At 37.0% G+C, this 24,974-nt stretch overlaps 1 protein-coding gene, 1 non-coding gene and 1 pseudogene across 3 annotated transcripts in view; all 3 read left to right on the plus strand.

Annotated features, from left to right (window-relative positions):
- The window catches only part of RAB3GAP2 (RAB3 GTPase activating non-catalytic protein subunit 2), a 159,543-nt gene that overhangs the window by 70,477 nt on the left and 64,092 nt on the right, over positions 1–24,974 (plus strand). For both annotated transcript variants that reach the window (XM_077157874.1, XM_077157873.1), the window contains exons 8-9: positions 3,146–3,245; positions 6,201–6,299. In XM_077157874.1, coding sequence (XP_077013989.1) covers positions 3,146–3,245; positions 6,201–6,299 — 199 coding nt within the window. The remainder of the gene's footprint in view (positions 1–3,145; positions 3,246–6,200; positions 6,300–24,974) is intronic.
- On the plus strand, positions 3,252–6,193 carry LOC143681109 (succinate dehydrogenase cytochrome b560 subunit, mitochondrial pseudogene; annotated as a pseudogene).
- LOC143681952 (small nucleolar RNA SNORA36 family) lies at positions 8,225–8,355 on the plus strand. Its single transcript, XR_013174987.1, has one exon. It is a non-coding gene; the product is annotated as a small nucleolar RNA SNORA36 family (small nucleolar RNA).

The raw sequence follows: 24,974 nt of genomic DNA on the forward strand, positions 1-24,974 counted from the left end.
ATCTGATTTTTTAGATTATAATAAATGAAAGTGATGGGAACCAGGACTAGACTGGCTGAAGAAGACCTTGCCTCTATTTTGTCCTCGCATTTTAGGTGAAATTGAGGCCTCAAACCTGAAAGGTCTGCAGTATAAGGACTGACACATCGGGCTCTCAGAAATTTACACACCCCTCACTTAACTAGTTTCTTGTTTGCTTCTAAAGGAAATCGGATGTCTTTCAGGTAGGGATTTAGTGACTAATTTTCCCTGGACAGCAGCAGGATAAGACCTAGATCTCACTTTTTTTTTAAAGTAGGGACAGTTAAAAGGGACTGGTTAGATTGGAGTTTTTTAACCTAATTCCAAAGCGTGAAAGAATGCTCTAGGTAGGAATTATGGGAATCCAATGGTAAACCTTTTTTATGAGCTACCTCATTTGCCTAACTTGGTTTGGTGCCTTTGTGAGTATTAAGCCCTTAATCTGCTTTTACAGTTATTCAAATTACTGAAGTTAAAAAAAAATGCTTTTGTAATAACAATAAAAATTGTCATGTTCTTTTTTGAAGTATTCATCAAAAGAGAATTGTCATGTTCTCTTGTCATGTTCTCTTTTGAAGGGTTCATGTTTATAATCACCTGTAATTTATCATGCTGTTGGATGTATGTGTCCAATTCTCTGTATAATCCTTTATTTTTTGTATCAAGTATTGGAACCATCTATCAGAGGATTTGTTGAATGGATCTATTTAATAAGTTGTATCATGTAAGGAATTTACCAACTTGTGATCTGCTTGCACATGGTGTATATAAGGCTTTTGTGTGATGTATATGACCAAACTGTAAAAAAAAAAACAAAACCAGCAGCAGTGTAACAAGTTAAAAATGTTCAATATGAATAAATCAAATAACTACATCACACCCCCAAAAAAGAGATCTCTTTCTAGAATGTTCAAGAAACTTATTCTGTAACTTCAGAAAGATTTTCTCTGTCATCTAGCACAATTTCTGCAGGTTTTGGTTCTGGAGGTAATGAACCTGACTCTAGACTAGAAATGCTGTTGGTGCTTAGGTCCTCTGCATCTTCCAGCTCCCACGTTCAGTGAGAAGACTCTCTCACTGCTGTTCTCAGGGGACCATGCACACCCTGCCTGTGAACCTGCATATGAACCCACCCTCCAGCTCTCTGTCCATCCCCCAAGGTCTTCCCCTTTGTGGTCCACAGAGCAGCTTCTGAAAAATGGAAACTACCTTAGTTCAGTGGTAAACTTTGTGTCCGATTCCTGGCCCCTGCACTCCACCCCTCCCCACCCCCCTCCCTGCATCAGCAAATGGTTCTGCAGTAATAGGATAGTCACAAGGAAGAAGAATGAAATGTGACCCCCACCACATAGCAGAGAAAAAGAGAAAGGTGAAGGCAGTTCTCAAAAGAAGAAATAATTATAATTGGTCAATAGCTTATGAGAAAAATTTGGACCTTAGTAATAATCTAAGAATGATAAACAACTGCAATGAAGTAATTCTTTAATTTCAGGATTGGTGAAGTTGATATGATTAACAAAGTAGCATGCACTCTCATATATTGTTTGTGGAAATATGAATTGATGGATACTTTCTTGAGGGCAGTTTGATAATATGTCTGATAATGAAAACTGAATACCTATGACCGAGCAGACTTATATGAAGGAATTTACACTAATTTTTCCCACTAATACGAAGAGATATATAGAGAAGGATATTTATTGTGGTGATGTTTGTAATAATTAAAAAGTATTAATTGATTTGTGAATATTTTTACTAGATTTTTAGAATTTTTTCCTTTTTTTGTATGCTGTATGGCAGGGTTACATTTCATTATTTTTTCACGTGAGTATCCCATTATTGCAGTGCCATTTGTTTAACTTTTGTTTATTTGTTTGTTTTGGGGGGAAGTACATGGACAGGAAATCGAACCCGGGTTTCCCTCATGGCAGGCAAGAATTCTACTACTGAGCTACCCTTTCATCCCCTTTTTTACTACCTTTTATGTGCTCAACCCATTCTAATCAATGAGTATCTATTGAGCAAAACATAAGGGTCCCTTTCATGGATTTTACAATTTGGAGGTGGTGGAGGGAAACCAACAATAAACCAATAGAGATATCTGGATACTTCAGTCTCTGATAGATGCTATGAAGGAAGGAATCTTGATGGTGAGATAGTAATATGGCAAAAGACTGGACTGCTGTTTAAGATTGAGGCTCAGGAGCAGCCTCTCTGAGTCACTGACATTTGAGCCAAAAACTGAATGATGACAAGAACCAGGCAGATGAATGTCGGAGAGGAAAATGTCCAGGCCCACGCAGAGGACTGGGGTGATGATGAACTTCCCGTTCAAGGAACAAGGGAAGAGAGGTGTGAGATGACATTAGATCAGGGGTGGTTTATTCAGGTTTTGTTCTAAGGGCAGAAGAAAGCCATTGGAGACTTGTTATCAGGAGAGTCATCTGATCTGCTGTCTCACCAAGATCACGCTAGCTGTGTGGTGCATGGAGTGAAAAGAGCAAGAGTGGAAGCAGGACACTAAACTAACTGCCCATCAATTAGAATTAACCAAGTAAATTTTGGTACATATAATGAAATACTCTATAGCCATGACAAAAAAGTGATTTGTTTATTTATTGAAATGGGAAAAAAAAGTATCATTGACATGTTATTGAGTGTAAAAATGTTATAGAGATTTGTGTATGGTATAGTCTCATAGAAAAGTATATCAATATATGTGAGTTATAGGCATTAAGATACGTTTGAAATTTCAGGTGCATTTTTTATTCTCTCTTCTTTCTACTCTTACATGATGTTTGTATCTTCAGAATGAGTATATTTCATTTTTACAAATTTGTAAATATTTTTATTCTAACCATCTATCCTGAAAGTATTATATACAGAAACTCATATTTAAGAAAACTTTTGAACGTTTGTCCAAAAGGCAGTCTGGACTTAATTTTGCATTCATATTTTTCTGTTCCTCTGCCTGATATTGTTATTTTGGGTTGTTAACAATTAACTTTAGTCACAATATTTTTTATTTTACGTTGTTCATGAATTTCAGCTATGATAAAAAAAGATATGCTGATTTGGCAATAAAGAAAATTTATTTTTTTCTTCTATCTTCTTTCTTAATTAGAATGAAGAGTTGAGTATCTTATACCCAGCTGCTATTGTGACTATTGATGGATTTAGCCTATTCCAATCTCTTCGTGCTTGTCGAAATCAGGTAGCAAAAGGTAGTGTTTTGGCAAGAAATACTTAATTTCTGGTGATGCTTGTTTGATTTGTTTTAACCATCTTACTGAATTAAGGGTGTTTAAAAATATAAGAGGCCTATGGGCTCCATTTAGGAAAAAAGCCCGCTACTGTAGACATGAGAGTACAGTACTGGGTAGATTGGTTAGTAAGAAAAAAGCAAGGACTGAAATTTCAGCACTCTATATGTTGCCAGAGGAGAACGTGGTCAGCACAGGAAAACCAGCCTTCAGTCACTAACTCAGCAGTATGCTTTGTCCAGGTAGTATTGGTGTTAGCAACTGTATTGAGTCAACCTTGAGGTGAAGAATTTAGTTACATCTAGCTGAGGAACCAAATTTTCCACTAGATCAGCAGCTACAGTGCCAGTGTACTTAAAACTTGTGACTCTACGTTGCTTCTGTCCCTACTGAGGCTGACGATACCACTGTGTGCAGGGGAAGTATTCACCACAATAGAACACTGCTACTCCTAGATTTGAGGGTAGAATATGTTGTGAAGAGTTCTTAAATTTATTACCCATGCTTTTCATGTTGATTCTATAATGTCATGAGGAAAAGATACTACAACTCATCAGATCCAAGATTGCAGAGATTGTAAGGCACACCTTTCTTTTTTTTTTTTAACGTGGGCAGGTACTTGGAACTGAACCCAGGTCTCCAGCATGGCAGGCAAGAATTCTGCCACTGCGCCACAGTCACACTGCCTCACACCATTTTTTTTTGTAACATTTGTAAGTAAAAATGCTGGCGATAAAAGACTCATCATTGATGTAAGAACCCCAAGTTTAGACATGTTAAAGTATGGAAAAAGTCATGAAATCAGTGAAAATATAGTACTAGTACTGACTTTCTCTTTTCTTTTTGGATTGGTTGGAGAGGACTTAGTGTCATAAAACAAATAAAATTTAACCCTTAAATAGTTGAGACAACTCCATGAATACATAAGGATCTGTTTGTTGATTCATTAAACATTTTTCTTAAATCCAGACCCGAGCAATAAGCTGCAAAATAAACAATTTCAAGGGGGAAAATGCAGCATCTTATATTGTGATAAATAGAAAAATTTTCAGTCTTTTTGGTAGGTTGATTTGATTGATAAAATTCTGAAGTCTTGATTGTGTAGTTCTTTAATGGTATATGCTTTGAAGTTTTATACCTGTTTTCATTAGTCTTTAAATTATTTAAATTCAACCCACTGTAAGCTTCATTATGTTGGAGACATTTTAAAGTAGTCCCCTGTAGTCTCTGCAAAAAGACTGCTAAAAAAATAAACTAGGTATTTCCGTCCAATCTGGAGCTCAAGATGACTGCTCTCCTGTTGAGACATGTTGACCGTCATTGCCTCCATGCTCATCTTGGTCCTCAGTTCTATATCAGAAATGCTATTCCTATGGGAACCACAGCCAAGGAAGAGATGGAGCAGTTCTGAACTAAGAACCTAGGTTTAAAACGTCCTTTGTCACCTCACCTCACTATCTACAGGTGGCCTCTTATCATGATAATGTCTGCTTCTCACCGTGGCACTGGTATTGCCTTGAGTACAGGGGTCACTCTTTTTGGCTTGTCAGCCCTGATTCTCCCTGGGAATTTTGAGTCTTATTTGGAACTTGTGAAGTCCCTGTGTCTGGGACCAGCCCTGATCTACACAGCTAAGTTTTTGCTTGCTTTCCCTCTCACGTATCACGCCTTGAATGGAATCTGACACTTGTCATGGGACCTAGGAAAAGGTATGAAGATTCCTCAGCTATACCAGTCTGGAGTGGTTGTCTTGGTTCTCACTGTGCTGTCTTCTGCAGTGCTGGCAGCCATGTAAAGAGAGAAGGTCTCAAAATCACTTTTCCTACGAATTATTTTATTGACCTTTTTGTTTGCCACTCACCTTCCATCAGGGCAAAGATCTCCTGATTTCTTTAGATCCTTTTGTGTTTACAGATTCCCTTGGAATTCAGTAGCAATAAAGTACTTGTAGAACCTTAAAAGAAAAAAAAAATAGGAAGAGACAATTAGAAGAGATTTAATTGATATTGCCAACCATTTGCGTTTTTACAGTTTGTAAATTCAGTAAGCTATTTTGTCTTCTAAGAAGTTAGGAATTAATAATAATCACTTAGTGCCCTCTTACTGTAAATTGTGCTTAAAAGAACTCTGATTACTTAACTACAAATCGTGACATTTAATTCAGCCTATATAAAATTTCTCTTCTTGGCTGTACTGTAAAATCTGCAGTACTTAGAGGACAATTATGTTTTTCTTTTATTAAAGTATTTTTCTTCACTTTCCAGAATAAACAGCCAAAATTCAGCTGTCTTCTCATATTTAGTGTGGGAATTTCCTGATAAGTGGGACCCTCTGTATGAACCGTGGCAAGAAGTATGGCAGTGACTTTTCCTTTCATTACTCTCTAGGGAGAGTTAGTGGTGTTAGCAGTTGGCATTTCTTTAAAGTTTTCTGGCAGTGCTTTTGCTGTTAGTATTTCTTTCTATCAAGTGTGGCCTCAGATACAGAGACTAGAGGTCTTGCTGAGAGGAGCGAGATCTGGGCTCCTGCCATGTAAATCAAATTTTTAGTCTTTCACTAAGTGAGGCATTGGTTGCTATATCTGGGGTTTTACCCACTATTGTATGAAGGGGCAGAAATTGCTTCTTTGGCATCAAGTACAGTTTGAGTTCACTTTGGTTTTCAGTAGTAGTCTAAGATTTTTAATTTGGCCACCTCTAATTATTTGAATGTTCAAACTTAATCTTTTAATGTTTCCATTTTATATACATTGTCTTGTAGTGAATAAATCTCACTTTGTGACTTACATTACTTTGCCTCATAATTATTTGAAATGTTAGAATAATATATTGTTAGTACATTTTAAACTATTTGATGTAAAACTTAATTGTATCCATTATATTTAAGTTTGGGTGGTCTAATTTTTATCTTTGGCAGCTGCAGCATCAGGCAATGAGAACATACAGCCACCACCGTTAGCATATAAGAAATGGGGTCTACAAGATATTGACACTATTATTGATCATGCTAGTGTTGGTAAGTATTAACTAGTTTAAATTCTTTCACAGTTTGGTTCTTGTGCTTTTTGATTGAGGTGCTATTTATTATAAATATGCATCTATTCTTATGTGAAAAGAAAATACATTGTTTTTAGTGAGATGTTTGGAAGTTAGTTTGAACTTGCAAATCAGTCAGAATAGGTGTATGTCTTTAAGAAATGGTAGTAGCTTTAATAAAAATTTAGTTATGGCCCTCAACATCAGTGTTTTATAGTTTTAAGTTATTACTATTTGACTTAATTTTTCTGCCACCTGGTTTGAGCCGGCTAATTATCAAATAGATCAATCTCTTAAAAACGTAAACTTAAGACTAGCAGAAGATAGATAAAAACAGATTTCTTCTTGTAACCAGTATTTGAGAGCTTACTATGAAAAGATGTGTGGTCGCTGCCACTATAAGTACGAGTCTAGTCAGAAGAAACACATGAAAATAGTTATAGTACTACAGCATTCTGTGATTGCTATGGTAGACAGGGAGACTGAGTGCCGTGGGAGTGGAAGAGAAAGCCCTTAGCATGAAGATGACAGGGAACAGGTGGCTGACTTTAATCTGAGATTGAAAGAATGAGTAGTAGTTGACCAAGAGAATGAGAGGGATACAGTCTTTCCAACACGTGAGAGTGCATGATGTGCTGGAAAAACAAAGAGTACCAAGGAGAACTGGCCTGAGGTGAGGCCACATACAGGAGTCATATTTTGAAGGGCCTAGTCTGCTATGTAGAAGAATTTAGATCTTTCTCCTGGCCATGCTGAAAACCACTGAAGAATTCTGAACAAAGCAATGTTCAAATTTTCCTGTTAGAAAAATCACTTTGGTGGCAGCTTAGAGGTCAGAATGGAAGGGTCAAGACTAGTCCAGTAAGGCATCTGTAACCATCTTGGTATGAAATAATGTGCTTTTGAATTAGGCAGTAGAAATGATGGTGAAAAAGAAGGAAATAGTATTTGGAAGGGGCTATTGAAAATGTATATGTACTTTTTTCTGTTCATCAATATAGTATATGTAAAAAGAACTTGAACTAGTACAAAAATATATAAAGAGATAGAGGAAAAATATTCCCTTAAATCCTCTCTCCTAGAGGTCCTCATCAGTGGCATTTTGGTAAACATCCACGCAGGCATTTTGGTGTGTGTGTGTGTGTGTAGAAGTGTGTAATATGCATATGACTATGGAGAAAGATAAGCTTTTACGTAAATAGAATTGTATCATGCTAATTATAGCCCTTTTTCAATCAACATATCATGAAGAACCTTTCTATCAATTTTGGTAGATATACATTGTATCCATCAGAGTCCTAATGGAAAACAGATGGTGTACTTTGAAATAGGATAATTGGAAGAAGGTTTATTTACAGAGGAACTATTTATAATATGCTGTGTAGGGGAGCCACAAGGGATAGTATAGTATCCCCAGACATTTGTAGCAGCCAGCTGTTAACAACTCCTAGGCCTAAAAGGAGAGGGGGGTGGGAAGCATTCTCGTACTCAGAGATGTGAGATGTCAAGTAGAATCAGTACCTTAAGAATGGCACTGACTTGGATTCAAAGGTTACAGCCAGGTTTATTGGGAGGGAGCCAGGGAAATATGTATCTTGACTTTACTTTCCCTTCTTTCCTTCAACTCCTGATGGGGCTTCTCATTGTCAGAATCCAAGTGTATGCCAAAGGGCTCTGATGCCCTTTGGCATAATCTGTACAAACTGGCCCCTGAATGAGAGCAAGGAGAAAAGGGAAGAGTGTGAATTTAGAGGAGCAAATAGAAGATATCTGGCACATAGATCATCTTTTTAATGGGCTGCATCATTTTTTTGTATGGAATTCTCTAATTAATAAATATCATATTGGTAGACATTTAGTTTGCTTTTATTTTTACTTTTTTGCTAACATAAAAATGCTGCACTATTCCAGAGTGTTGAGTTCAGTTCCGGGCAGCTTCCCTGTTCTGTTAATGAAACTTTGGGACATTAAAACAGGCTAGGGGAAATGATGGAATAGAAAATATTCTCTATTCATTTCTCTCTCAACCTACAAAATGGAAAGAAAAAAAGATGCAAAAAATGTTATTGCATGTATCTCTTTATGTTAAGGTCTGTTAATCTGTTCAATTAAATCAAAGCCTATTTTATCCCAAGCAGTAATATCAGTGTTAAGAATGTAAGACAGATAGGATCCCTGTCCTGATGAAGCTTACATTTTGGTGATGGGGAGACAAACAATAAACAGTTAAGCCAAAGGAATAAATATAGTAATATCACAATGTTAGTAAGCATGATGAAGAAATAATCAGAGGGTTCTGAAAGAAAGTAAAGGAAGAAGATACTTCAGATAAACAGATGATGATGAAAGGCCTATCAAGGAAAGTGACTGACACAGGAGGGATGTGGAGGAACAAACTATATGGAGAACTGTGGGAAGAGCATTCCTGACAGGGGAAGTAGCAAAGACACAGGCAAAGGGCCTTAGAGACCTTGGAGTATTCAAGAAACAAAAAGGAGGCCATTGTGACTGGATCATGAAAAAGCGAGGGGAAAATGGGACAGGGTAAACTCGGAGATGTAGACATAGGTCTGAACACATAGTTCAGATTTTAGTTTAAATGCATTGAATGTCATTGATGAGTTCTAAAAAGAGGTTTACATTTTTAAAAATATCCCTCTGGCTGCTGTTTGGGGAGTAGCTTGTAGGAGAAAAAGTGAAAGCAGGAGGCTGAATTAGGAGTATATTACAGTAATTTAGGTAAGAAATGATGACGTAGTGGCAGTGGAATTGGAGGAAAGTTGACAGATTTGAGATATGTTTTGCACTTGTTAACCAAAGGGCTTAAGGGATGAGAGAAAGGAAAGAAGCAAAGATTTCTTAGTTTTTAAGTTTAAATAACTGGGTAGGTGATCAGATTATTGCTGGTAGTAGAATAAGGAGAAGGTGGAAGAGGTTTAGAATAGACAAGTCAAGAGTTACATTTTTACAGGTTAGCTTTTTTTTGTGGGATAATTTTTTTTTCTATTACAGTTTTTAGTTTATTTTTTAAATTTTTTATTAATTAAAAAAAATTATGAGAAACAAACATTCCCAACACATACACTCAGCAATTCACAATATCATCACATTAACAGGTTAACTCTTGATACTATTATTATACATTCAAGTGGAGGTATCAGGTAGACAGTTGAATATAAAGTTTGAAGCTCAGGGAAGAAACTGAGATCATAGATATAAACTCGAAAGAGAGTGATTAACTCTGGAATGCTTCAAGAAAAGGAAATGGTACATCGGATTTGACAACAAAGTTCTTTATTGACTCTGATGTAAGCTGTTGAAGTAGAATGGTGAGGATGAAAGCTAGAATGGATTAGGTTAAAGAATGAAAGGGAAAGTATTTGCAGAAACCCTTATTCTCAAAAATCGTAAAGACAAGAAAACAAGAAATAGAATGATAGCATCTCTGTTTGTATCTCCAACCTTGACCTGTTTCTTAAGTTTCATACTCACTTTTCTAACTCCCTACTGAAAATTTCCACTTATTTAACTGTGCCGTGTGAAGCTATTATGTAGCCCAGAAAAGCTATGTCCTTTAATCCTCATTCAGCATTGCTGGGTGCGATCTTTTTTATTGTTTTCATAGAGATGTGACCCACCCAATTGTGGGTGGTAACTTTTGATTAGATGGTATATTAGCTAGGGTTCTCTAGAGAAACAGAATCAGCAGGAGATATCCTGCTAGAGATACAGGTTCTGTTTCTGGAGAAATTGGGTGGGTCACATCTCTATGGAAACAATAAAAAGATCGCACCCAGCAATACTGAATGAGGATTGAAGGACATGGCTTTTCTGGGCTACGTAATAGCTTCAAACTGGCACAGTTAAATAAGTGGAAATTTTCAGTAGGGAGTTAGAGAAGATACCTGTAAATATAAAATTTATAGAAGTGTCTCATGTAACCATGGAAATGTAGAGTCCAAGGTCTGTCGGGCAGGCTGCAAACTGGCAGCTCCAGTGAAGGTCCTCCGTTAACTCTCAAGAGAGGCTGGCTAGCTAAAGCAGGAAGAGTGATTGTCTCTTCTGAATCCTCCTTAAAAGCCTTCCAGTGATTAGATTAAGCATCACTCCTTGCAGAAGACACTCCCTTTAGCTGATTACAAATGCACTCAGCTGTGGATGCAGCCAACATGATCATGACTTAAGTCCATGAAATGTTCTTATAGCAACAGACAGGCCAGCGCTTGCTTGACCAGACAACCAGGCACTACCACCTGGCCAAGTTAACGCATGAACCTGACTGTGACAGATGGTTTCCGTGGAGATGTCTCTCCACCCCATTCAAGGCGGGGTTGCGTACTGGAGCCTTTTAAGAGGGAACCATTTTGGAAAAGCTCAGTCAACAGAGCTTAGAGAACCACACAGCCAGAGTTCTTTGGAGCTGCAGAAGGAGAACACCCCTGGGGAATCCTTATGAAATGAGAAGCCAGGAGAGAAAGCTAGCAGATGTCACCATATGCTTTCCAGCTGACAGAGCTGTTCTGGACAGTTGGCCTTTCTTGAAACAAGGTATCTTTCCCTGGATGCCTTAGTTTGGACATTGTAGCAGCCTTAGAACTGTTATCTTGCAGCTTAATACATTCCCCTTCTTAAAAGGCATTCTATTTCTGCATTCTGCATATATTGCATTCTGGCAGCTTTAGCAAACTAACACAGTATCCAAACTTAACAAAACCCAAATCAAATTCTTGATTTCCTCTCATCAGACTTGCACCTCTTTTCTTCTGTCTCTTTTGTCATCTGTTCTTCTGGTTGCTGACACCAAAAACTTTTGAGTCAATCTTTTTCTCATATTTCTTGACCAGTCTACCTTTTATATGTTCTTCCAGAATGTATCTTAAGTCTGACCACTTCTAGCCACCATTTTCAGGACTGTAGTCCAAGTGACCATCTCTTCTTGAACTATTGAGGGGAAAAATAAATTCTAAGTGGTCTTTCTGCTTCCTTTCTTCCCTTCCTAAAAGCTGTATACCAGTTAACGGCTATCTGTGATCCCTTTGAATTGAAAATCATAGTTTTGTCATCCCTCTGCTCCAAACATGTTAAATAATACCCAGGGATTTATTCAGAAAAACCTAGACTTTGGGAAATTAGTGTTAAAAAAAATCTGATTTAGGAACAGCAAAATCAATAGGCTCAGCCCTCGATTGTGGGTTTTGCTCTTAGGCAATTTATTCCTGCAAAGGAGAAGCTAAACCTACTGATAATTATATGTAAGAGCCACCCTCCGAGAACCCCTTTTGTTGCTCAGATGTGGCCTCTCTCTCTAAGCCAACTTGGCAGGTGATCTCTCTGCCTACATGGGACATGACTCTCAAGGATATAAATGTCCCTGACAAGGTGGGACAGAACTCCCAGGATGAACTGGGACCCGGCATCATGGGATTGAGAAAGCCTTCTTTACCAAAAAGGGGAAGAGAGAAATGAGGCAAAATAAAGTTTTAGTGGCTGAGAGAGTTCAAAGATTCAAGAGGTTATCCCAGAGGTTGTTCTTATGCATTTTATAGGTATCCCTTTTTAATTGATGGTGTGTTGGAGAGGCTGGAGGGAAGTACCTGAAACTTGAGCTGTGTTCCAGTAACCTTGATTCTGGAAGACAATTGTATAACTATATAGCTTTTACAGTGTGACTGTGTGATTGTGAAAACCTTGTGTTTGATAATTCTTTTACCCAGGGTATGGATGGTTGAGTAAAAATGGATAAAAAATAAATAAATTATGGGGGAGATAAGGGGTAAAATAAATTGGGTAGGTTGAAATACTAGTGGTCAATGAGAGGGAAGAGTAGAGTGTATTATGAGTCTTTGTTTTTATTTCTTTTTCTGGAGTGATGCAAATGTTCTAAAAATGATTATGATGGTTAGGTTCAGGTGTCAACTTGGCCAGGTGATGATGCCCCTTCTGTTGCTGTGAACTTAAACCACCAGCGTGTTTAAATTCATCTATGGCTGATTACAGCTATAGTCAACTAAGGGAAGTGCCTTCCTCAGTGAGTGGGGTTTAATTTAATTAGCTGGAAGTTTAAAAAGAGAGAGATCAGAAAAGATCTCAGCAAATCTCATCTCAGCATTTGCAGCTCAGACCCAGATGTTTGGAGATGCAGAAAGGAATTGCCCTGGGGAAAGTTGTTTGAACCCAGAAGCCAGGAGGGAATGCCAGTAGTTGTCCACTGTGTGCCTTACCATGTGACAGAGAAAGTCAGAGAAAAACCACTGCCTTTCCTTTGAAGAATTATAAATTGTAACTAAATAAATCCCCTGGTGTGTGCTGCATTCTAGCAGCTTTAGCAAAATAAAAGTGATTATGGTGATGAATATACAACTGTTTGATCATATTGTGAGCCACTGATTGTATACCACATATGGACTATGTGTGTGTGAAGATGTCAATAAAAATATATTTTTTAAAAAAGATGTAATTGAACAAGTTACAGTTCATCTATTTATACCAGTTTCTTAACACAAAATGCTTGGTTCCCTCCCCTGAAATAGTTTAAGCTAATAGACAAAGTAGACCCTAAGTAAAAAACTGTTACAAGACCCAAGGACAGTATATATTAATAAAAGGGTCAGTCCTCCAAGAAGAAAAAAAAAAAAATGTTTATGCACCTAACCATGGAGCCCGCAAAATACATCAGGCAGACTAGGAAAATTGAAGGGAGAAATAGACTCCTCTGCAATAATAGTTGGAGACTTGAGTACACCACTCTCATCAATGTATAGAATGTCTAGAGTGAAGATCAACAAGGGAACAGAGAACTTGAATAATATGATAAACGAACTAGACCTAACAGATATATACAGAACATTGCAGCTCAGAACAGCAGGATTGACATTCTTCTCAAGTGTGTGTGGATAGAACACATTCTCAAGTTCTCCAGGATAGACCAATGTTTGGTCACAAAATAAGACTCAAGAAATTAAAAAGATTGAAATTATACAAAGCATCTTCTCTGGCTATAATGGAATGAAGCTAGAAATCAATAACAGGCAGAGAACTTGAATACCCACAAATAAATGGAAATTAAATAACATACTCTTAAACAATCAGTGGGTCAGAGAAGTCAGTAAATCAGTAAAAATCTTAAGATGAATGAAAATGAGAATAAAACGTGAAAATTTGTGGGATGCAGTGGTGACAGTGCTGAGAGGAAAGTTTATAAAAGCCTTAACTGTTTACATTTAAAAAGAGCTAAATGAAAGACCTAACTTAACTGCACACCTTGCGGAACTAGAAACATGCCAAAGGAAAGGAATAACAAAGATTAAAGCAGAAATGAAATCGAGACTAAAACAATAGTGCATTAACAGAACCAAAAAGTGGCTCTTTGAAAAGATCGATAAAATTAGTAAACCTTTAGCTAGACTTACAAAGAAAAAAAGAAGACGTAAAATCAGAAATGAGTTGTGGGACGTTACTACTGACCCTTCAGAAATATAAAGGCTCTTAAGAGGATACTATGAACAACTGTATGCCAGCAAATTAGACAACTTAGATGAAATGGACAAGTTTTTGGAAACAAAGAAACAACCTATAGTGACTTTAGAAGAAATAAAAGACTTGACAGACCAGTTACAAGGAATGAAATTGAATTAGTCTTCAAGAACATGATGGCTTCACAGGTAAATTCTACCAAATATTCCAAGAAGAATTAATGTCAATCCTATTCAAACTCTTTAAAAAACGTGAACAGGACAGAATGGTACCTAACTCATCCTATGAGGCCAATGTTAGAAAAGCCAAGAAGAGCTATCATGAGAAAAGGACATTACAAACCAATATCCATTATGAATAGAGATGTGAAATCCTCAGCAATGTATTAGCAAACCAAATCCAAAAGTAGGATAAAAAGATTATATAGCATGATCAAGTGGGATTTATCCTAGGTATGCAAGGGTAGTTCAACATTAAATCAATTTAACGTAGTATACCATGTTAACAAAATGAAGGGGGAAAACCACATGATCATCTGCACTGATACAGAAAAGGCATTTGACAAAATCCAGCTTCCTTTCTTGATAAAAACACTTAGAAAAATAGGAATAGAAGGAAACTTCCTCAACGTGATACAGGGCATATATGAAAAATCCACAGCTAACATACTCTGGTGAAAGACTGCAAGCTTTCTCTGTAAGATTTGGGACAAGGATGCTATCACCACTGTTATTCAGCGTTGTATTGGAAGTTCTAGCCAGAACAAACAAGAAAAAGAAATGCATCCAAATTAGAAAGGAAGAGTGGAACTTTCATTGTTTGCAGATGACATGATCCTATATAAACAAAAAGTCCTGAAAATTTTACAACAAAGCTACAGTAGTCAAAACAGCACAAGGATAGTTATATAGACCAATGGAATTGAATTGATAGTTCAGAAATAGACCTTCAAATCTGTGGCCAGTTAATGTTTTTTCTTTTTTTTTTTTTTTAACATGGGCAGGGCCAGAAATCAAACCCGGGTCTCCGGCACAGCAGGCAAGAATTTTGCCACTGAGCCACCAGTGTACCGCCCCCCAGCCAGTTAATTTTTGACAAGACTGCCAAGCCCACTCAGTTGGGAAAGAATAGTCTCTTTAAAACATGATGCTGTGAGAACTGGATAGTTACATGCAAAAGAATGAAGGAGGATATCTATCTCATACCATATACAAAAAGTTAACTCAAAATGGATCAAAGCCCTTCATATAAGAACCAGAACTATAAAACTCCCAGAAGAAAATGTAGGGAAGTACCTTCAGTATCTTATGTTAGGCAGTAACTTCTTAGACTTTATACCCAAAGCACAAACAACAAAAGAAAAAACAGATAAATGGGACATCATCAAAATTAAAAACTTGTGCACATTAATGGACTTTATCACAAAACTGAAAAGACAACTGTGCTGCTTTAAATTGTTAGGTACCCCAGAAAAGGCCATGTTCTTATAATCAAAACCTGTACCCAAACATTTTGATATTGAAATGCTAGTGATCAATGAAAGGGAGGGGTAAGGGGTATGGTATGTAAATTTTTTTTGTTTCTGTTTTTGTCTTTTTATTTTTTCTGAATTGATGCAAATGTTCTAAGAAGTGAACATGATGAATCTAACTGATGATATTGTGAATTACTGATTATATATGTAGAACAGAATGAGCATATATTAAGAATGTTTGCATTTCTTGTAATTTTTTTTTGATTAATAAAAAATTATAAAAAAAAAAATTTTGACTTCCGGAGAAGATGGCGGCTTAGTAAGACGCGCGGGTCTTAGTTCCTCCTCCAGAAAAGCAACTGAAGAAACAGAAACAATACGGAACAGCTCCCGGAGCCACGACAGAGACCAAAAAGACAGCGTACCCCATTCTGGGGCGGCTAAACGGGCAGGGAGAATCCGCTGCGGTGAGATACCCAAGGAGCGCGCGTTTTCCCGGCCGGGGCGGCTGGCGACTGGGGTCCCCTCCACGCACGTGGCTCCCCGGTCTGACTGGGAACGTTGGATAGCGGGGCCCTCCCGTCACGCTTGGCATCTTGGGCCAGCTGGGCAATTTGGACCGGCATTCCCCCAAGCCACAGCGGCCGGCGACCCCCCCCCCCCACACGCAGTTTCCTGGGCTGACTGCGAGATTCGGATTGGCAAGTTAAAGGAGCCACAGCATCTTGTACTGGTGGGACCCGCAGACAGACGAGTGCCACGAGCGCCACCTACTGGGCAGGAATAGAAAAACAGCCCAGAGATTTCACAGAAAAACCTTTCAACCAGCCGCGTTCCACACCCAGGGAAATCTGATCAAATGCCCAGACACCAGCAAAAAATAATGGATGACGCTCGGAAAATTAAAGATATGGCCCAGTCAAAGGAACAAACCAATAGTTCAAATGAGATACAGGAGCTGAGACAACTAATGCTGAATATACGAACAGAAATGGAAAAACTCTTCAAAAACCAAATCAATAAATTGAGGGAGGACATGAAGAAGACATGGGCTGAACAAAAAGAAGAAATAGAAAGTCTGAAAAAACAAATCACAGAACTTATGGGAGTGAAGGACAAAGAAGAAAAAATGGAAAAAACAATGGATACCTACAATGGTAGATCTAAAGAGACAGAAGCTACAATTAGTGAACTGGAGGATGGAACATCTGAATCCCAAAAAGAAACAGAAACTATAGGGAAAAGAATGGAAAAACTTGAGCAGGGGATCAGGGAACTGAATGACAATATGAAGCGCACAAATATACGTGTTGTGGGTGTCCCAGAAGGAGAAGAGAAGGGAAAAGGAGGAGAAAAACTAATGGAAGAAATTATCACTGAAAATTTCCCAACTCTTATGAAAGACCTAAATTTACAGATCCAAGAAGTGCAGCGCACCCCAAAGAGAATAGACCCTAATAGGCGTTCTCCAAGACACTTACTAGTTAGAATGTCAGAGGTCAAAGAGAAAGAGAGGATCTTGAAAGCAGCAAGAGAAAAACAATCCGTCACATACAAGGGAAACCCAATAAGATTTTGTGTAGATCTCTCAGCAGAAACCATGGAAGCTAGAAGACAGTGGGATGATATATTTAAATTACTAAAAGAGAAAAACTTCCAACCAAGACTTCTATATCCAGCAAAATTGTCCTTCAAAAATGAAGGAGAAATTAAAACATTTATAGACAAAAAGTCACTGAGAGAATTTGTGACCAAGAGACCAGCTCTGCAAGAAATACTAAAGGGAGCACTAGAGTCAGATACGAAAAGACAGAAGAGAGAGGTATGGAGTAAAGTGGAGAAAGAAGGAAAATCAGATATGATATATATAATACAAAAGCCAAAATGGTAGAGGAAAATATTATCCATACAGTAATAACACTAAAAGGTAATGGACTGAATTTCCCAATCAAAAGACATAGACTGGCAGAATGGATTACGACCCAGCAATACCACTGCTAGGTATCTACTCAAAGGACTTAAGGGCAAAGACACAGACGGACATTTGCACACCAGTGTTTATAGCAGCATTATCTACAATTGCAAAGAGATGGAAACAGCCAAAGTGTCCATCAACAGACAAGTGGCTAAACAAACTGTGGCGTATACCTACGATGGAATATTATGCAGCTTTAAGACAGACTAAACTTATGAAGCATGTAATAACATGGATGGACCTAGAGAACATTATGCTGAGTGAGTCTAGCCCAAAACTAAAGGACAAATACTGTATGGTCCCACTGATGTGAACCGACATTCGAGAATCAGCTTGGAATATATCATTGGTAAGAGTTAGAAACAGGGTAAGATAATGGGTAATTGGAGCTGAAGGGATACAGACTGTGCAACAGGACTAGATACAAAAACTCAAAAATGGACAGCACAATAATACCTAAGTGTAATGTAACTAGGTTGGAACACTGAATGAAGCTGCACCTGAAATATGTTTTTTTGTTTGTTTGTTTGTTTGTTTGTATCTTCTGTTTTTGTTTTTTTCTTTTTCCTTTTTTTATATATATATATATTTTATTAGTATTATTATTTTAATTCTCTTCTCTATATTAACATTCTATATCTTTTTCTGCTGTTTTGCTAGTTCTTTTCCTAAATCGATGCAAATGTACTAAGAAATGATGATCATACATCTATGTGATGATACTAAGAATTACTGAGTGCATGTGTAGAATGGAATGATTTCTAAATGCTGTGTTAATTTCTTTTCTTTTTTTTGATTAATTAAAAAAAATTTTAAAAAAATTGGATAAAAAAATAAAAGCACATAGTAGATTCAGGAAAAATAAATAAATAAATAAATAATAGAGTAAAAAATGTTAAAATAAAGTCAGTTTGAAATACTAGTGATCAATGAAAGGGAGGGATAAGGAATATGGTATGTAAAATTTTTTTTCTTTTTCTGTTTTTGTTTTATTTTTCTGTTGTCTTTTTATTTCTTTTTCTGAATTGATGCAAATGTTCTCAGAAATGATCATGATGATGAATATGCAACTATGTGATGATATTGTGAATTACTGATTATATATGTAGAACGGAATGAGCATATATTATGGATGTTTGTGTTTCTTTCTTGTAATTTCTTTTTAATTAATAAAAAATTATTAAAAAAAAGTTCAAGAAAAAAAAAAAATTTTGATGTTGAAAATGAGATGGGACCTACCTAATTCCAAGTGGGTCTTAATCCCTTAACTTGAGTCCTTTATGAAAGGATAAAAAGTAAAAAAAGGCTGAGAGAACTTAGAAAGAAAAGCCCCAGAGGAGCTGAGACAGGACCCACAGAAGCTCAGAGAGGAGGTCACTGGAACAAGTAACTGAACGCATTGAAACCTGAGAGAAAGGACCAGCAGACGCTGGCCATGTGCCTTCACATGACAGAGTATCATAGATGCCAGCAGCCTTTCTTCAGAGAAGGTATCCTCCTGTTGATGCCTTAATTTGGACATTTTCATGGTCTAAGACCTATAAATTGTAAATTAATCCCCATTGTAAAAGCCAACTAATTTCTGATATATTGCATTCTGGCAGCTTTAGCAAACCAAAACAACAACCGACTCCATGGGAGAAAATATTTGGAAACATATCCAATGAGATTATAATATCCGGAAGATATAAAGAAATCCTAGAACTCAACAATAAAATGACAAACAACCCAATTAAAAACTTGTATAAACATTTCTCCAAAGAGAATATACAAATGACTAAAAATCACACGAAAAGATGCTCAACATCATCAGCAGATAGGGAAATGCAAATCAAAACCACAATGAGATAGCATTCCACACCCACTAGAATGGCTGTTAAAAAAAAAACCCAGAAAATTATAGGTGTTGGAGAGGATGTGGAGAACACTCATTCATTGCTGGAGAGAATGTGAAATGGTACAATCACTGTGGAAGACAGTTTGGCAGTTCCTTAGAGAGCTAAGTATAGAATTATCATATGACCTTTATTTCTACTACTAGGTAGATCCTCAGAACAGGATCTTAAACAGATATTTGCACATCGATGTTCATGAGAGCATTATTCACAGTTGCCCAAAGTTGGAAATAATCCAAGTGTCCATCAACCAATGTATGGGTAAACAAAATATGGTATTACATACAGTGAAATATTCTGCATGAAAAAGGCATCAAGTTCTGGTTCATGCAGCAGCATGGATGAACCTTGAAGATATGTTGAGTGAAATAAGGCAGACCCAAAAGGAAAATATTATATCATTTCTCTGATACAAAATAATTAGAATAAGCAAATTTATAGAGTTTGAATGTAGAAAATAAGTTTCCAGGAGTTAAGTTGGGAGAAGGGAGTGGGAGGTTTATGCTTAATTGTCAACAGATGAGTAGAATATACGGAATAAAAATAAATAATGGGGAAAAAATGTTAACTTCACAAAGTTTTGGAAATAGGTGGTGGTGTGGCTGTACAACATTGTAACTGGAATTAGCAACACTGAGTTACACATGTGAATGCGGTTAAATGGCGAAATTTAAAGTCATGTATATGCTACTAGAATAAAAATTAAAAGATTAAACAGAACTTTATAACACAGTGACCCCTATTGTAAATGATGAAATATAGTTAATAGTACAATTACAAAAATATAGTTTCGTGAGTACATGTACCAGAAGCGGGGAGGGGAGGAAAAGCCAAGGATACATTTCTTCTATTTGGACGGCTGTGCATTTGTAAAACATATTTTTTGGCTATAACTTTTTTTATTAATTAAAAAAATTAAAACATTAAGATATCATTCCATTCTACATATACAATGAGTAATTCTTAATGTCATCACATAGTTGCATATTCATCATTTCTTAGAACATTTGCATCAATTTAGAAAAAGAAATAAAACTAAAGAAAAAAAAGATTATACATACCATACCCCTTACCCCTCGCCCTCATCTACCACTAGCGTTTCAAACTAAATTTATTTTAACATTTGTTCCCCCATCATCTATATTTTTTCCAAGTACAATTTTTCTTTTTTTAATTAATTTTTAAATTAAAAAAATATATATAACAAGAAACACAAACATTCCTAACATATGATCGTTCCGTTCTACATATATAATCAGTAATTCACAATATCATCTCACATAGTTGCATGTTCATCATCATGATCATTTCTTAGAACATTTGCATCAATTCAGAAAAAGAAATAAAAAGACAACAGAAAAAGAAATAAAACAAAAACAGAAAAAAAAATTATACATACCATACCCCTTACCCCTTGCTTTCACTGATCACTAGCATTTCAAGCTAAATTTATTTAACATTTTTTCCCCCTATTATTTATTTTTATTCCGGATATTCTACTCATCTGTTGACAAGGTAGATAAAAGGAGCATCACACAAGGTTTTCACAATCACACAGTCACATTGTGAAAGCTATGTTATTATTCAATCATCTTTAAGAAACATGGCTACTGGAACACAGCTCTACATTTTCAGGCAGTTCCCTCTAGCCTCTCCCTTACATCTTGACAAACAAGGTGATATCTACTCAATGCATAAGAATAACCTCCAGGATAACCTCTCAACTTTGTTTGGAATCTCTCAGCCATTGACACTTTGTCTCATTTCCCTCTTCCCCTTTTGGTCGAGAAGGTTTTCTCAATCCCTTGATGCTGGGTCTCAGCTCATTCTAGAGTTTTTCTCAATCCCTTGATGCTGAATCTCAGCTCATTCTAGGATTTCTGTCCCACGTTGCCAGGAAGGTCTGCACCCCTGGGAGTCATGTCCCACGTAGACAGGGGAAGGGTGGTGAGTTTGCTTGTTGTGTTGACTGGAGAGAGAGGCCACATCAGAGCAACAGAAGAGGTTCTCTTAGGGGTGACTCTTAGGCCTAATTTTAAGTAGGTTTGGCCTATCCTTTAGGCCAAACCTATGGGGTTAAGTTTCATGTGAACAAACCCCAAGACTGGGGGCTCAGCCAGTAGCTTTGGTTGTCTGCATTGCTAGTGGGAATATGAAGAATTCAACTTGGAGAAGTTGAATTTTCCCCTGTTCTCACCATTCCCAGAAGGGGACTTTGGAAATACTTTTCCACTCACTGATCAAATCACTCTGGGATTCATCAGGGCATCACGTGGACAAACCAGCAAAATCTCATGTCCTACCCAAGGTCACCCTCATTTTTGAAGGAAAGTCTTGCTAGATAGAAAATTACTGCTTGGCAATTGTTTTCTTTCAGCATTTTAATATTTCATTCCACTGCTTCTTTCCTCTAGGGTTTCTGATAAGAAACTGGAACGTAATCCTATCAGGGTTCCCTTGTACCTAACTTGTTGCTTTTCTTTTAAAGCTTTCAAAATTCTCCCCTTGTCCTTAGCATTACGCAATTTGATTTCCATATGTCTGGACCATCATCTATTTTTATTCCATATGTTCTACTCCTCTGTTGATATAGTAGCTAAAAGGAGCATCAGACACAAGATTCTCACATTCACAGAGTCTCATTGTGAAAGCTATATCATTGTTCAGTCATCATCAAGAAACATGGCTACTGGAACACAGCCCTACATTTTCAGGCTGTTCCCTCCAGCCTCTCCACTACATCTTGAACAACAAGGTGATATCTACTTAATGCATAAGAATAACCTCCAGGATAACCTCTCGACTCTGGAATCTCTCAGCCATTGACACTTAGTCTCATTTCACTCTTCCCCCTTTGGTGGAGAAGGTTCTCTCAATCTCTTGATGTTAATTCTCAGCTCATTCTAGGGTTTTCTCAGTCCCTTGATGCTGAGTCTCAGCTGATTCTAGGATTTCTGTCCCACGTTGCCAGGAAGGTCCACACCCCTGGGAGTCATGTCCCACGCAGAGAGGGGCAGGGTGGTGAGACTGCTATAACTTATTTTTTTTAAGTAGTTAAAATAAAATTAAAACCAGAGTTTCAATAATCACATCACAAAAAATTAAGACTTTAAAAATATAGTCAATAGTATTGTTTTCATTAAACATGTTATTAAATAATTTAGTGAATATTTTATTGTGTTGAACAATATAAATCATTTTCAAAATATGAAGAAAAAACATCTCTATATATACCACTCTTCACCCTTTGATCTTATTTTGCAAGGTCAGGCAAAACTTCTGCAAATTTAACGTGGTAAAAGCATTTTACATCTTGAATCATGAACATTTTTTCCATGAATGTAAGACAGATGCTCTTACCTTTAAGAGTAGTCCCACTTTTACAAAGATTTATTTGATGACTTAAATCCCTAAATTCAGTGAATGGTTTGCTTATGAACTCCCAAAAAGAATTTGCTTTCCTAGTACTCTTCTTTAGTAGCAATGCATTTTTGACAGTTTTCAGGCATATAAGAGACAAGGTGACATAAGAAAATTAAAATCAGTCTTGCTGTATTCTGTGATATGTCTGAGTTCAAAACCTCTGAATGAATGTTTTCATGTGTATGCAAGTGTGAAGACACAAACCTTTGGAACCTAGCAGCAGATCCTAACTTCTAAATTTCTAGGGTCAATTTCCCCCCCTTTTTTTCTGCCAGCAGGTGAGTTTAAATGCTACTGGCTTTTCCTCTACTACTGTACACAGCATTCAGTTTATACCTACTTTTGTTCTTAATGCCTTGGGGAAATTAAAAGTAGTGCTTCACTGTTAAAGTTTGGCGATTTCTAACTTATAAAGTCAATTCTTGTTTTGCTGTGTTAGGAAAGGTATAGAAATACAGGTATTCTTTCACTTTTTTGGTGAGAGTAAAAATTGGGACCGCCTTTATTGAAAGCAATGTAACAGTACATAATAATTTTTTAAAAGATGCGAATCGCTTTTGATCTTGCATTTCTGTTTATAAAATGTTACCTTAGAGGTAGACCTATATAAGTGTGTAAAGACTTATCAATTATTTACATCATAGCATTATTTGTAGTGGCAGAAAATGGGAAACAACCTAAATGCCCATCACCAGGTCAGATCAATTATAGTATGTCCATACAGTGGGATACTGTGAATGACTGGGAAGAATGAGGCCGTCCAAATCAATTTTAATGTGGATTATCTTCCTCATGTTTTATTTAAATTATTAAATTTAGAAAGTAAGATGCACACCAGTTTTATTTAGTATGCTGTCATTTGTATATGTAGAACATTTCTAGAAGGAAACATGAGAAACTATCGATTGTTGCCTCTTGGAAGTGAACAAGTACTTGGGGGTATAAGGTGATTATATAGGTTCATACCTGTTCAAAAAATTGATTTTTAAATTTTGTAATTTCTTTTTTATAACCTAGAGAAATTTTAACTGGAAAATTTAAATTTTACAAATTTTTTTTTTTAACATTTGTTCCCCCTATTATTTGTTTTTATTCCATATGTTCCTCTCATCTGTTGACAAAGTAGATAAAAGGAGCATCAGACACAAGGTTTTCACAATCACACAGTCACATTGTGAAAGTTATATCGTTATGCAATCATCATCAAGAAACATGGCTACTGGAACACAGCTCTACATTTTCGGGCAGTTCCCTCCAGCCTCTCCATTACATCTTGGATAACAGGGTGATATCTACTTAATGCATAAGAATAACCTCCAGGATAACCTCTTGACTCTGTTTGGAATTTCTCAGCCATTGACACTTTATTTTGTCTCATTTCACTCTTCCCCCTTTTGGTCGAGAAGGTTTTCTCAATCCCTTGATGCTGAGTCTCAGCTTATTCTGGGATTTCTGTCCCACGCTGCCAGGAAGATCCACACCCCTGGTAGTCATGTCCCACGTAGACGGGGTGGGGGGGTGAGTCTGCTTGCTGTGTTGGCTGGAGAGAGAGGCCACATCTGAGCAACAAAAGAGGTTCTGTTGGGGGTGACTCCTAGGCTTAATTTTAAGTAGGCTTGCCCTATCCCCTGTGGGGTTAAGTTTCATATGAACAAACCCCAAGACTGGGGGCTCAGCCTATAGCTTTGGTTGTCCACACTGCTTGTGAGAATATCAAGAATTCAACATGGGGAAGTTGAGTTTCCCCCCGGTCTCACCATTCCCTGAAGGGGACTTTGCAAATAGTTTTCCACTCACTGATCAAATCATTCTGGGATCATTCAGGGCATCACCTGGACAAACCAACAGAATCTCATGTCCTATATAAAGTTCCATGTACTTAAGGTGTTCAATCAACTATCTACATAAGTTATATTAGGAAATGCACTAGTCAAAGTATAGATTTGTACCAAATAAACATTTTTTGCTTTAGTCTCACACATTGGTTGAAATTTTAAAATTGGTTGAAATTTTAAAATACCATCTATTTTCAGCACACTGCAGTAATGACATTCCTTTGTTCTTCCTCATGCAAAAACATTTTTTAAATTTGTACATTTAGTCACTGTCATTATACACTCTAGGCATTCCAAGATTACACCATCTCAATCTTTATCGTCTACCTTTCTTTGTGATTTCATTTATGCCCCAGTCCTCCTCCCTCTATCATTCTCATATGCAGCTTCATTCAGTGTTTTAACATAATTGTATTACAGTTAGGTAATATTGTGCTGTCCATTTCTGAGTTTTTATATTCAGTCCTGTTGCACAATCTGTATCCCTTCAGCTCCAATTACCCAATATCTTACCCTATTCTATCTCCTGATAGTCTCTGTTACCAAGGAAATATTCCAAGTTTATTCACTAATGTCATTC

The sequence above is a fragment of the Tamandua tetradactyla genome, chromosome 4 (assembly GCF_023851605.1).
Source record: "Tamandua tetradactyla isolate mTamTet1 chromosome 4, mTamTet1.pri, whole genome shotgun sequence".
NCBI classification, from domain to species: domain Eukaryota; kingdom Metazoa; phylum Chordata; class Mammalia; order Pilosa; family Myrmecophagidae; genus Tamandua; species Tamandua tetradactyla.